General features: G+C 42.9%; 1 protein-coding gene across 1 annotated transcript in view; it reads right to left on the bottom strand.

The window, feature by feature from the left end:
* LOC308088536 (neural-cadherin) overlaps window positions 1–15290 on the bottom strand; it is a gene marked incomplete at both ends in the record, with an annotated part of 375895 nt that overhangs the window by 32853 nt on the left and 327752 nt on the right. The window contains one exon of the mRNA XM_080433011.1: window positions 7266–7446. Coding sequence (XP_080289137.1) covers window positions 7266–7446 — 181 coding nt within the window. The remainder of the gene's footprint in view (window positions 1–7265; window positions 7447–15290) is intronic.

The raw sequence follows: 15290 nt of genomic DNA, 5'->3' as shown, positions 1-15290 counted from the left end.
GACAGACAAGTATTTGAACAAACCAGTCAATTATGACGACTCCCATATGATAGATTGCTTCAATGTAAACAGAGCATTGCTTCAATTAAACAGAGCTAAGAATCATAAAGAAATAATGAAATTAATCAGAGACAAAAAATCGCTAAATGACAAAAGACGAAGACTAGCCATGAATGCTTACAATATGACACAGCAAAGATTGCTACAATCTCTGGAAGAAAAAGTAGAAGAGTCTGAAGAGAACATCGAAAGGAAAAACAGGCTTATATCTCGTATTTTAACGAGATATCTTTATCTGTATCGTCCAACTCTATCATTATCGTCGACCCAAATATAAAAGAGGCATACTTGTTGAAGACATGGTATGACACCAGAAGTAAAGTCCTGGACATAGAGAATTTAACTAAAGCATCGTCTGATATATTTTTCAAAACGCGAACATTGAAAGAAATGAAATTTCCACAAGATGAAAATATAAAATGGAGTAATTATTACAGCGTGGTGAGTACAATTCTTGACATTCAATCAGATGGCTGTTTTTATAAATCGTGTCCGAATTGTAACACAAAAATAACTGAAACACAGGATTTTTATTGTAAGAAATGCAAAGAGGTTAAAAACTATATTTATCGATTTCTTTTGAAGGTCTTAATTACTGATTATACAGACAAGCAGTGGGTCATCTGTTTCAATGACACAGCTGAAAGATTATTAGGTTACGACGCGGATTCTATGATACAAAGAAGAGACAAAGATCTGTCTGCATTCAAAGACATATTTCAGAAGTTAACGTCTACAACACACATTTTTTATAATAAAGTCGGACCGAACAATTACAATAATGAAACAACATTACAGACGACTGTTATTAAGATATTACCAGAAAACCATTCAGAAGATGCGTCATAGTATATATATATTTTTGTAATATAGTAATACATTTCTGACAATTAATATTATTGTCTGTTCTATTTTAAGGAATACGTAAATATTACGTAAATATATTAATCTTTTTTTAATCTCTTTTTTCATCTTATTTTATTTTTAACATTGGAAGACAAGTATTAGAACTTTTTGTTTAACTAAAAGATATATATTTTACCCTACTGTATCTCATTAGTTATTGCTATTATAATATAATTGATATATATCAGATGCGTCATAGTATATACATTTTTGTAAGAAATACATAAATAAATATTTTTTTGGATCTCTTTTTTTCATCCTATCTTTTTTTAAACATTTTTTTAAACATTTTTTTAAACATTTTTTTAAACATATTTTTAAACATTAGAAGACAAAATATGATTTTTAAATCATTTTTTTTTAAATAAATATTTCTTTAACATACACCTTTTTATTTAACTACAGTATATATCTTTTACTCTACTGTATCTCATTAGTTATTGCTATGATAATATAATTGCTATAGTCTGCTGGCGGAGACTTGTGCTCCGAGGAGCACATTTTCTAGTTATTACTCAATCTGGGAACCCATTCGGTAAAATGGGACGAAAGCAAGTTGGAAATGTCCCACCCTGTTATTCAATACCCGTTGTACCTGTGTCAGAGTACTCGTTGTACCTATCTGTCTGTCTGTGTCCCATTTATGCCCATACAGTATATGGAGATATATCTGAAATGTCTCTTTGTGTCCCTTTCATGTCCATATATGGAGTTCTATGCCCAAATATTCTTAACATATTTCTTGATTCTGTGGTGTGCTTAACAGAAAATAAATAAAACAAAAATAAAACAAATAAAAAGGAAAGAAACAAAGAAACAAAGAAAGAAAGAAAGAAAGTTTGATTCGTTTGGCCTAATACTTTTGGACCAAAAATGTGGGTTCCATGGATCATGACGCCCCATATAGGGCACGCCCATTTCCGTTGAACTAGATTTGAATAAAAAGACACATAAAAGGTTTTTGAATGGAACAAACAAACAAACAAACAAACAAATAGATGAATAAATACAATTAAAGTGCTGATTTGAAAAGTCCCTAAATAAAGATTGACTTGCTAACAAAATTCAAATGTCTGTGATATCTTAACCACACAATGTTTACCCAATATTGACTAAATTATTCAGGCAACTAATATAGGATTTGAATGAAATCCTATATTAAAATTGGCTAATGGGAGGGCGGAGGGGCGGACCACGGGCAGACCACGGCCATGTCACTCACGTTAGACAGACAGATACAGAGATCAGAAAATAGTCTGTTTATATAATATATACAGATATAGATAATATTATCTGTGGCCAAAGCTTCAAATAGACAATGACATACACATTGGCACTGTTATGGTCTTTTAATGTGGTTTTACTGCGCCGTTTATCACTTCCTTGTTTTGTCTTTGCCTGCAGACATTCTGCACTTCTACACAATTTATTTTTTGTAGCACTACATAACTAAACCGTAGCATCTTCCATATCCAAAACAAGATTGCAAAATCCACAGTGTGTCCTACTTTTGTTTTCTCTGCAAAAAATGATGCTTGATTGGCAGATGCACTCTAACATGGTTGTAAGAGACCAAATGAGCTTCTAGTGGCCAAACCACTGAGTCTATAACATTGTAGAAATTCGTGCTGATCCTCTCCACTTTCCATTTATATTGTAACAAAGGACCTGGTTTTCATGAAAATATTACATGGTGCCTCTTTAATGGGACCAACCAGTGAATGTGAGCGAGATTAGAGCCACAAAGGAATAAAAATGTGGATGGATCAAAGGGCATTTGAGGTTCGATATCAAACAATAAGAGGTGCAGCAGAGCACAGCTGGTTTGTTGAAGTTAAAGAAGCATACGTTGGTGAGTGGAGTGGAGGAGAGGAGAATAGACATTACACTAAAACGCTTGGGAAATTAGAGAGGCATACATGACCAGAAATCCATATTATATATATATACAGTATATGTAGTATTAAGAGCTCTCTGATTTGCTGTGCATCGGCAGTGGGATTGTTGCTGAGTCTGACATTGCATTTGATGGGTTCAGAGGTTTGACACACAACAGTGGAATCAGTACAGCTGGCGCAGCGGTGCGTGGAGCTCTTTGCACTGCATTGCGGAGGTTACCACCATTTGCCTGAAGTTTTGTCTAGTTGCCCTTTTGCACGCCGCACTAATGTATAGCGAAATCCCCACTGGTCCAATACAAAGGAGAAGTCAAGTAGGAGGGAAGTGTGAAATCTTTGTTCATTCTGACTGGACCAAAGCTTTCTTGTTGTTAACGTAAGCGTGTTGAAAGTAGCCTGGGGTGTAGTTCTATATTGTGCTCTGGCACTTATTTAATGGTGAAAGCATTTGCTCTTTTTTTAAACTAGAGGTTCAGGCCGCTATGCGGCCCTCACACCTACATCGTACCGCCGATCCGACTGATATGCCCATATATGGAGATATCTGTATCTGTCAGTCCTTGTCCCTTTTATGCCCATATATGGAGATCTCTGTATCGGTCAGTCCATGTCCCTTTTATGCCCATACATGGAGATCCCTGATGTCATCAGTATATGCCCATATATGGGCCTTCACCCTTTTGTGCCCATATATGGAGCTGACTGATTTGTTTGTGCCTGATGCCATTACGACACACTCTAAAGTCGGGCGTAGTTGCATTGGGAACTCCTTATATGGTTATGGCTGAGTCATGGTGACATGAGTGTGACGTCAGAGGTCCGCCGGCCCACCGGACGGCCAGACGGCCCTCCCTTAACACATCCACCGCCAGAGGTTAATCTCATAATGTACTCACCAGTGCCAAGGTGTTTTTGTTGTTTTTTTGTTTTTTTCATGTCGCCATAGATCTTGTTAAAATCCTTAAGATTGAGCCGTGAACGGTCTGTTTACATCCGCGAGATCTCCCTGTATCTCCCAGTGAAGACCGCGTGTCAAACGGACTTCCATGACTGTAGTTAGAGCGGATTACGTTAAACAGTGAAATGCGAGGAGAAAAAACTACAGGAAGAGAATTGAGTTTCAGTTTCGTCTGTAGAATGGGAGCGGGCGTGATCGTCGAAACCGGATCCCAAATAATTCTATTTCCTGTCATCAAACCGGAAACGGAAGTGGATCAAAAAAATTCCGAAAGTGCACCCGGACCGCGCATGCGCGAAAAGACCGCAGCCCGTAGGACTACGGGCTCGGCGCTTAACCGTTGGATTTAACGGCCCGTAGAACTACGGGCCCGGCGGTAAAGGTGTTAAGCCAATTTTAATATAAAAGGATTATCAACTTTGCCAAATAAGTACATTTTTGTAAGTAATGGAAATTGGCACCAAATGCATGGTTAGTTTTTGACACTGTGCTATGAATGTGATTTGGTCGATACTCAAAAAGTACAGACGTTTATCCATGTCTTATAGTGCCTGAAACTCAGAGAAAACTGGGTAGTTATTGGCTGAGTGCTGCAGTTTACTGCCCTCAAATCAGACGCCACAGACTACAGTAAATTGGATATTTCTATCAGAGTGGATGGAAATGGAAGGAATGGTACATTCATTCACTCAGTAAAACATGCATTGGCCAATCAGGTCCCTCAGATGCACCAGTCGTTGGTTCTATGGCTCAAGCAGCATTATAGTACTTTACCTCTCTCAGACCAGCATTTATAGCCTAGTGCAAGTATAACTTCAATTGAAAATAATGCATCCTCATGCACCAAAATCTGTTCACATCATCTCACAGAATGGGGTAAAGGACAAGTCCAAAATCCAAATTGTAAAAATAAATAAATAAATTAATAATAATAATAACTAGAAAATGTGCTCCTCGGAGCACAAGTCTCCGCCAGCAGACTATAGCAACTATTACACACATACGCACGAGGGACACACACACGCACGGACGGGTGATTTGGACTAGAAGATACTGTTCCAATCAAGACTGATTGATCCTGTCTTACCTCGCTTCAAAAACGTAAACGGCTTTTTGAAGTGACACACCTATTTATAGAATTGTATTTCGTCATGCATCCCTCTAGCCAATCAAAGGCATTGGTGTCAACATATTAACACGTATTAAGACTTCGGCCTTGTTGTGGGATCAATTCAACTCTAGTCCTCTTCTGTGTTACTGTTGTAGATGAGTATGCTTTCTTAGCTTTGGCCTTCTGCACCTTTGCTTGACCAATGTTAGGTGTTCTCAGAGGGACACACACACGCACGGACGGGTGATTTGGACTAGAAGATACTGTTCCAATCAAGACTGATTGATCCTGTCTTACCTCGCTTCAAAAATGTAAACGGCTTTTTGAAGTGACACACCTATTTATAGAATTTTATTTCGTCACGCGTCCCTCTAGCCAATCAGAGGCATTGGTGTCAACAAATTGACACGTGTCACGTGGAGCTTGCCCAATGTTAGCTTGGCTAACAATGTTTGCTCACACACGGCGGGACGAAGCGAAAACATATTCTCCACCTTCGGCGGAGACAATAATAATAATAATAATAATAATAATAATAATAATAATAATAATAATAATAATAATAATAACAAATACAACCAATTTATAACCAAGAAAGTCAAGACAGACAAGGCTGATATCAAAAGCCCCTTTGTTTTGATGGGCACAGTGCAGTGCAAGTGTCATTGCTAGTTTATAACTGATGCAGTTGTAATTTTCACCGCCATCACCCACATTGTACAAATACCAATGTAATTGCTCTCATCGCTGCACCTATGATGGTCTTAAAATTAGGTCTTAAAATGAGGTTTGGAGAGGAAAATGTCTATCTTAGGGGATGTGACAAAAGTCAGAAAGCAATTGCATTTTAGGCCACATAAACTTAAATCTGGCATAGCATTCCCCTGCTATTTAAATAGCACATTTGATAGTACGATTTAGATGGTTCACAATGTCCACACACTCTGCTTGTAATCAAAATCCACCTGATTACAAGGTTTAAAAAATGTATGCACCATAGATAATCTAAATTGGACCGCTGAGTGTCAGTAATTTATGGCATTTAATGACCGTCAAAAACAAAGCCTAGCGTCTTTCACCTGATCTGTCTCTAATGTAGTAGGCTAGTAGCCTATACAAGCCTTTACACACAATCACAACACACACCATAATAATCTTTATTGATACTGTATATTTATCTATCTCACTTAAGGACATAATGAACCTTTTGTGTCCTTCTCTCCTTTTCTAACTCTCTGCACACCAAGCAAGTAATCAGACATTTTGTTTGGCTTAACATAGCACTCTATACTCTGTGAAACAAATGCCTTGTATTATGTCAAGTCTTGAATATTGTATTGAAGACTTATTTCATGGTGAATTAAATGATGAGGTTTGTTATTTAAAATCCTCTCCCTAGACAAAGTTAGGGTAGAATGAGAGTTAACAGCCTAAGGCTGGTTGTCTCATATTTCAGCTCTGCCCCGAGGTATAGCCGAAAGGCACACATGCAAATTACAGACTCCTCCCCACACTGGAGAAAATATAAAAATTCAAGGACTTGTTCTCTCATATTTTGGACTCCCACAAAAGCCCCATCTACACAGGCTGTTCAAGACGGGAATGTTGGGTCATTATATGGTCTTGCTGTTCTGTATAAAAGGTACAGTGCCTAAATGACCTCATGTTTTTGTCTTTGTGATATATAATACTCTACTCATGGACATGCTTTCATAGATTATTTTCATAATCAATCTTATTTACTATTGCCAATAACCTTATTTTCACTGCGTTGTGTGATTTGTATTATTTTATTATTCAGTCATTTTTTAAAAAATGGGGGGGGGATTCAGAATGCTTAAAAATGCTGGCAGAAGCTACCTAGAAACAGTGAATGTGTTAATTGTTCAAATGGTTATCAAAATGTTATTTCTGTCCAGTGTATTCCCATTAATGAATCAGTCCAACAACCCTTTCTCAAAAATAAATCAATCTCACATTGTTGGGACAGTATGATGGGTTTATTAATAACCGACAAGAAACTCGTCGCTATTAATAGCGATAACCTGTTCATTCAACATTGAGAAGAGATAATCTGCAGAGAACAGCCACATAGGAAAGAGCGGGGGCAACGAAACCCATGGCTAAGTCTGTATTAAAAGTGCCCCAGGTGCAAGATTAGTAGGGGGGTTGATTTTGAGAAATATGAGTGAGAGAGAGTGAGAGAGAGAGAGAGAGAGAGAGAGAGAGAGAGAGAGAGAGAGAGAGAGAGAGAGAGAGAGAGAGAGAGAGAGAGAGAGAGAGAGAGAGAGAGAGTGTGTGTGTGTGTATTGGTTGTTACTTGTATGTTTACCTGCATTCATGGACCCTCCACAGGTCAACACATGTGAAGGGGGGGCTACAGTGGTTCCTTTTGCAGGAGTCAGAGGAACAACCCAGAGAGAGCCCCTGTATGCTGACTTGAGAGACCCCATCTCTCGGCTGGCTGTCCAATGGAATGTAATGACCGTTGAGGCGCAAGTCCCTCATGCAGCCTGGCCAATGGTGAGGAGACCGAAGACAAACAGAAGAGAAACATGCATGGATTATGCACAAACATGTACACCCCCAAACATATGTTTCCATACATATGCATATGGGCGCACACACTCAAACAAGCGCGCACACACACGCACACACACGCACGCACTCAGCCACGCACGCACTCAGCCACACACACACACACACACACACACACACACACACACACACACACACACACACACACACACACACACACACACACACACACACACACACACACACACACACACACACACACACACACTTCTCTGTCATGTCTGCCTCTTTTGACAGGGGAAGGCTTTTAGAGTCCATTTAATAAACATGGTTATTTTCTCTTTCTGCCTGGGGCAACACTGTGTACACCTCTCACTGCAGGGACTCCCCTCCCTCTTTCCCTCTTTCCCTCTCCCTCTCTCTCTCTCTCTCTCTCTCTCTCACATTCTCTCTCTCTCTCTCTCTCTCCACATTCACTCCCTCCATCCCTCTTTGGGAAGGCCATCACCCCAGTTAAGTGTGGAGGTGCATTTGGAGGAATTAAACACTAAACTGACCAATAAATCATTCATTAGCATCTATATAAAAACCTCCCTAGAAAGCAAAGTGGTTAAAGTGGGCATAATTCTAGCAAAACCCTTTAGTAGAAATATTTGTTTTCTTGGCTTGTGCATCCTGAACTGTTAGCCTATAGCACATTTTAGTGTTTCTCAAAAACATGTGCATGTACTGTACGCGCGCGTGCATGCACAGGCAGGTTTGAACTGTCTAAACCATCATGCTGTTTAAGTCTTTTTTCTTTCTGCCATTGTTCTGTATCAGTTCTCTGTCAAATGGGCCACTGAGACAAGACTAAATATAAAAAATGTTATCATCCAGCTACCAGAATTGAGGCCGACACCCATGAAGTTCGGAATCAGCGTTGGAGAGGGTCTCACATTACACCAGTGCTATAACTTTGCAAAAATCCACACTTTGCAAAAATATTTCTCAGTGCTCTGCCTATAGCCAGAGCTGCTTTCTGCACCGTTAATGTACTTACACGATGTACAAATTGTATGAAACAATTTTGGTCACTAGGTCGCCCTATAGCACCGGCAGTGTCTTACGCATCACACTTTTGCAGTTACACAGCGCATGCGCGCGCGTGCATGCACATGCGTGTGTGTGTGTGTGTGTGTGTGTGTGTGTGTGTGTGTGTTTGTGTCTCTCACACAGACACAGACATCAGCGACACACAGAGAGAGAAAGTGAGAGAGAGAGAGAGAGAGAGAGGGACACAGTTCTTACGGCAGTAAGTCAATACAGTCTGTTTTCCAAACAGACTGTATAAAGGCATAATACGATCTGCCTTTTCAGAGAGATCGTATAGATTGCGATACAGCGAGTGCACATTCAATGAGTTGCAGTTCTATACCTTAATTTATACTTCTGTAGTACGCTGGTGTCATTCGCCAAAAAGAACAAATCTACAAGCTAACAACGCGTTGCGACTTGACACGTTGTTAGCTTGAAGATCTGTTATTTTTGCTCATGCATGCTTCCACCGGCCCCTCCCCCTTTTAGTTATCTTCTCTATGCAGCCGAGTGCACTGGCCGCAGTACCAAGCAGTAAGCACTCACTGGACAGACAGACACACATGGAGTTCCCTAAATAATTCGACATTGTTCTATGGAACTGGTTTGGATATTGAATAACTAAGTTTATCTGCAACGTTTGCAATAACAATGTTAGAACGTCACTGGACGTTAGTAGCCTACTGTTTAAACGTGGCCTGTGGGTGAAACAGCGAGCCCTTCCGTCTGCCAGTGTGTGTGTCCGTCCGCCCACGCATTAACAGTGCAACAAGAGACCAGCTGTAGCACACATCCTAACAGCATTTGAGAAAGCAAGTAGCCTAAGCGCCGGAAAGAGGCAAGATGCGTTTGTATGGTGAATAAAACCGTTGAAAATCAGTCTGCTCAAAATAGTTGATCAGCAGTAGTCCTACTCACTCGCAAATATTTTTCCAACACGGCCATCGACAGCAGCCTACACTGAGTGTCACATGATAGAACAGCAGCATAAACACGAATAGATTATCTATCTATCTGTCTGTGAATATATATATAAATATAATATTATAATAGTAATAATTATATAATGAATCATCATATATTTTATTAACTCTTTGACTGACATAAATAAAACATTGTTTGCTAAGCCACTGCCAGCGGTTTTCACAAACCTTTGAAAAATCATAGAACATTTATCTCCAGTATGATTGATCCCCCCGATCACTTTAAAAGACGTATCCGAGTCTCGTAGAATCGGGAGGGGGGATATTGACAGTTGTATGTAACAGAAAGCAGAGAAAAAGGATTTTTTCCAAATCCATTAACATGGAAGTGAATGTGGTTGTTTTTTTTGCAATCACTTGATTTGCTGCTTCTTTGCTTCACCGGGAGTCAAATGGTGACGCATAAGTTAGCGAACAGAAACTAGCGTAAAACCACTGAAAACACAAAATCTCGTCATTGGCCGTCTGCACCGTAACAAAATATGACAAGTTAATAATCATAATAAAATAATAATCCTAAAAACCAACAGGAAAATGTTATAGTGATAAGATTGTGGATCGTGATTCTGGCAGAAAGAAAATCATGATATGATATTTTTGCCATATTGCCCAGCCATATGAATGGTTATATCAGCATGTCCATACTGTATGGACAATTGTGCATATACTGATGACATCAGAGATATATGGGCATAAAAGGGACAAGGACTGACAAATACTGAGATCTCCATATATGGGCATAAAAGGGACATAAGGACTGACAGATACAGAGATCTCAATATATGGACATATCAGTCAGATGGGCGGTGCGACGTAGGTGTGAGGGCCGTGTAGCGGCCCGAACCTCTAGTTGAACTTATACCAGTCAAAGTGTTTGGAGAACATATCTCTCCGCAAGGAGAAAGTTCCCCTGGACTCAATCTTGGTTCCTCTTCTAAAAACCTCAATATTATTATGGAAATCGTGTGACTCCCTTGACACAATAAAAAGCTAGCACTGGCAGAAAATCAACGACTGAATGGCCTGCAAGTCAACTGAGGTCTCACTGCTCCACTAAAATCAATCAATCAATCACTCCACTTCCACACTGGACACCCTAGTCTACATCAGTACACCGTCAAATCCTCAATTTTAATCTAAGTCTGAGAGGTTACGAATGTAACCAAATGGACCCAGAAGAGTATTCCTATTCTGGCTGGCATTACATTGGCCTCCAGCACCACCACAAGGAATCACATAAACCATCTACTGTACATGACATTGCAAGAATCAGGCACATCTCATCTAATCATTATGCCATGCCAGTGAGGAGCCCCTACCGGGAGGACGTAGATCCTCCGCCCTACTGCTCCCGCCCAGCACTCCCTGCTGACAGGTGCCGCCCCAGCCGGTAGGAGTATGTGTAAATGGCGTTGGAACAACAGATGTTCAGGAGGCGGGGATACACACCTTTACTCCGCCCCCTTACCAATCTACCTGGCGCTATTTATACCTTGTCAGAACTACCCAGAAGCCCCTTATTCGCTTTCGTACATCCGTACTCAAGCTCATAACGTTTTCAGCATGATTAGCAGCAAGAGCACCTTACCTCTTCCAGCCAGTCCAAGTCCCGCCGTTCCATTTCTCCCAGCGCCTCCGCATTCTGCTTTCTCCAGACACCTCAACTTCACGTCTGTCTACCATCATCCCACCATCCGGTCAACCGCGACATCCTTCAGGTCGGTCCCACGCACCCACACAACATCGCCCGACTTCTTGGGAACGGGAGCGGGGCCGAACCGCAAGGAGGCCACCACCGAGCAGCTCGGCGTCCCCGACGGCCAGCAACGCCACCGTTCCCCGCTAACGCTCGCCTCACGGCTCCCCCGGTCCGTGCCACCACGGCTCCTCCAGCTGTTAGCTAGTAGCTACTAGCTACAGCCACAACGCTAACTACAACAGCCGGCACTACAACAACACCGGGGCCTTCGTCGCGCCAGTCGCGGTCCGATGACGTCACGCACCACTGAAGCTACCGCGGCGACTCCGGATGACGTCACCCGCCGCTCCGGGAGGCTTAGGGCTGCCTGCCCAGAAGAACACTGCCTCCACCAGCCCACATATCTTCTTTCCAACTACTGCTCTTCCAATACATTTCCAATCTTTAACCCTGTGCCTGCTACCCACCCCTAATGTCTGTCTTGTCTATCTTATCATCCCTCGTACCGCAGGCTGCATTTTCATCCCCCCCCACCCCACCCATCCCTACATCCACCTCAGTCTCCTTCCTTTTCTCCTACCACCCAAGCACTGCCGTGGCCACACCTGGCACCACCCCCCCCCTTTTCTGCTGCTCCCTCCATTCATGAGCTACGCTAGCATCATGCTCCCATGCTAGCTTCTTACTATACTACCAAAATTGCTCCCACAGCTGCTATAGCCATCACTACAAGTTCCTACCGAACTACTGTAACATGTGTTTCTTCCTAACACTGCTGTTCCCTCCATTCATGAGCTATGCTAGCATCATGCTCCCTTGCTAGCTTCTTACTATACATACTACCAACATTGCTCACGTGGCAACAGCTGCTACTGCTATTATTACAACTGCTACTGCTATTATTACAATGTTCCTACCGAACTAACATTGTCTCCTTCCTAACATTGCTGCTCGCTCCATTCACGAGCTTGCGAGCATTCATACCCGACATACTACCAATATCGCTCCTGTGGTTAGCCGCCACCGCTATCACTACAATGTTTCCAACTAACTAACATTGTTTCCTCCACAGAGATGGCTGCTTGGCGCTACTTACAGACATTGCCAGTCCACAGACATTGCTGCCCGGTGTTACTAACACCTTTAGCTACGAACATCGTTAGCGCTATCCACAGCGCTCCCTCCACTACAGCGCTCTCCACAGTGCGCTCGCCCCTAGCGCTCCCCCCACAGCTCTTTTGCAGCGCGCTCGCGCCCACAGCGTTCCCTCCCCTCCATCCTCTCCCTCCCCTCTCTCCTCCATCTTCTCGCCGCTCTCTCCCCCAATCCTCTCGCCCTCTTCACCCTCCATGCGTTCTCTCCCCTCCATCCTCTCCCTCCCCTCTCTCCTCCATCTTCTCGCCGCCCTCTCCCCCAATCCTCTCAACCTTTTCACCCTCCATCTCATCTCCCTCCTTTCTCTCACCCTCCCCATTCTAGCCCTGCCACACGGCAACAACGGTTACCCCTGCATTTTGCCAGTACCATAGTCACTATCACGTTCCCGCCCCAGAGTTCCAACTCTCCTTCTTTTCTAGCCCTGCCACACGGCAAAGACGGCTACCTCTGTTCCACTCCAACAGGCTCCTGCCTCTGAGTTTCCAACTCTCCTTCTTTTCTAGCCCTGCCACACAGCAACAACGGCTACTTTCTTTCCATCCTCCTTTCCCACTCCTCCACACCTCAGTTTCTCATCAGTTAGCCACTCGGTCATTCCGAATTCTTCCCCGTTCTAGACCAGTTTGCCGTGTTTTTATGGGGCCCGTCAAAACAGAGCAGGCTAATTCCTTAGTCTAGTAGTTGCTCTCATTGTCTCTTTTGGGGGGTATCGGTCCATGAGTGCTGTGCTGACTACGCCATCGGCCGTCCACGTGTACTGTGCTGACTACGCTAACGACCTCCTCCCCAAAGACTCCAGGGTCGGCGACCCTCCCCGGAACCCCTTTCACTTCCCTCCATTACATTCTATGTATTCAATAAATACCCTAAACTTTCCATAAAGGTGTGTTTCTTTGCCTAGTGAAATGGCGTTGGAACAACAGATGTTCAGGAGGCGGGGATACACACCTTTACTCCGCCCCCTTACCAATCTACCTGGCGCTATTTATACCTTGTCAGAACTACCCAGAAGCCCCTTATTCGCTTTCGTACATCCGTACTCAAGCTCATAACGTTTTCAGCATCCCTCCACCACCCCTTTCACCTCCACAGGTTGTGCTTTCCACCACTCCCTTTTCTCCTTCTATATCCCTCCCCGTCTCTCTCCCTCCTCCTCTCTCTCCCACTTCTCAGGTTCCTGCTGGGGGTATCGGTCCATGAGTGCTGTGCTGACTACGCCATCGGCCGTCCACGTGTACTGTGCTGACTACGCTAACGACCTCCTCCCCAAAGACTCCAGGGTCGGCGACCCTCCCCGGAACCCCTTTCACTTCCCTCCATTACATTCTATGTATTCAATAAATACCCTAAACTTTCCATAAAGGTGTGTTTCTTTGCCTAGTGAATGACAAATATCACCCTCCTCTCCCTCTCGTCTCTTCTCCGCCTTCCCCTCTCCATCTCCACCCTTGCTCCTCCTCCATTCCCATGCCATCCCCCTCTCCCTCTCCTCCTCAATATCCATCCCCTCCTCCTCTCCATCTCCATCCTCTCATCTCCTCCCTCTCTCCATCTGTTCGTGTCCCATCAATGCATGTTACTAACATTGCATGCATGTCCCATCAATGTGGGTCTCTAATTGAACTTTTAAACTTTTCTTGCTTTCGTATGGAGCATTTCCATGGAATACGGCTGTAGACTGTGATTATAGCTCCCGTGGATTGTGATTGCAGACTCGTGGCTGCGAATCAAGGGCTTCATAGAATACGACTGTGGACCTTAATCATAGCTGCTGTGATTGTTATTATTATAGTTGTTACTATTGTTGTTGTTGCTGTCCATCTTTGTGTCCCTCTCTCTCTCTCTTTCTCCGTCCCTCCAACACGGTCAAGGCAGATGGCCGCCCACCCTAGAGCCTGGTTCTGCTCGAGGTTTCTTCTGGTTAAAGGGGAGTTTAAACTGGCTGTGATTTGGCGTTGAATTTAACTGATTTTAATTTCTGTGTGCACCGTCATGATCCCCAAATGCTGCCCTCTACTGATTTTGGTGACCCATAGTGGCCTTTCCTGTAGCGTCACAATTAGGACAAAACTTTCACAAGCACACATTATTCCCAAACTATTGCCTGGTTTTCCATGGAACTGGTTGTGCACCTTAATGCTCCTGAGAGGATGACCCCCTACTGATTTTGGTGACCCGATGGCCTTTCCTCTCGTGGCACCATTAGGGCACATTTTCCACTTGCACGAAAAATCTCAAAATCTACTGGCTGATTACCATGAAACTTGCTGAGCGCATTCATGCTTCCCAGTGGACGGCCCTCTCTGATTCTGATGCCCCACTGGCCTTTGCTCTAGCCAATCAGCCCAAAATTTCCAATTGCATTCACAGTATCTCATAATCAAATGGACTGATTGCCATATACCTTAATGCACTCAGCATTGGCAAGGATGAACCCTACTGATTTTGCTGACCCAATGGCCTTTCCTCTAGTCTAGTGCCACCCTTAGCCCACACTTTCCACTTGCACACAAGTTATCTCAAAATCTAATGGGCAGATTGCCATGAAAGATGGCACACAGGATATCTCTCTTAATTTTTTTTTCAAGGAACTAACAATTGGGGGTAGATTATATATTAATATATAATTATAATATATACAAGTATATATTTATTTAAAATGAAACAGAATTCAGGGCCCCCTAAGTGAAGAGGAATAATAACCCACTCATTTGCAGTCTTGCCGTAAGAACACAAGCTTTATTCCGGGCAAGTTTAATCCCACTGTTAAAGGTTGTCAAAATTTGGCAAGTCAAATTAAGGTTAGGCTACAGATGTGTTGTACAAGCGCACACACACACACACACACGCGCACGCGCACACACACACACACACACACACACACACACACACACACACACAC

Source organism: Gymnoscopelus braueri, assembly GCF_963280865.1.
Source record: "Gymnoscopelus braueri genome assembly, chromosome: 1".
NCBI lineage: Eukaryota > Metazoa > Chordata > Actinopteri > Myctophiformes > Myctophidae > Gymnoscopelus > Gymnoscopelus braueri.
The sequence above is the reverse complement of the archived record's forward strand: the minus strand, read 5'-3'. Positions and strand labels throughout refer to the sequence as shown.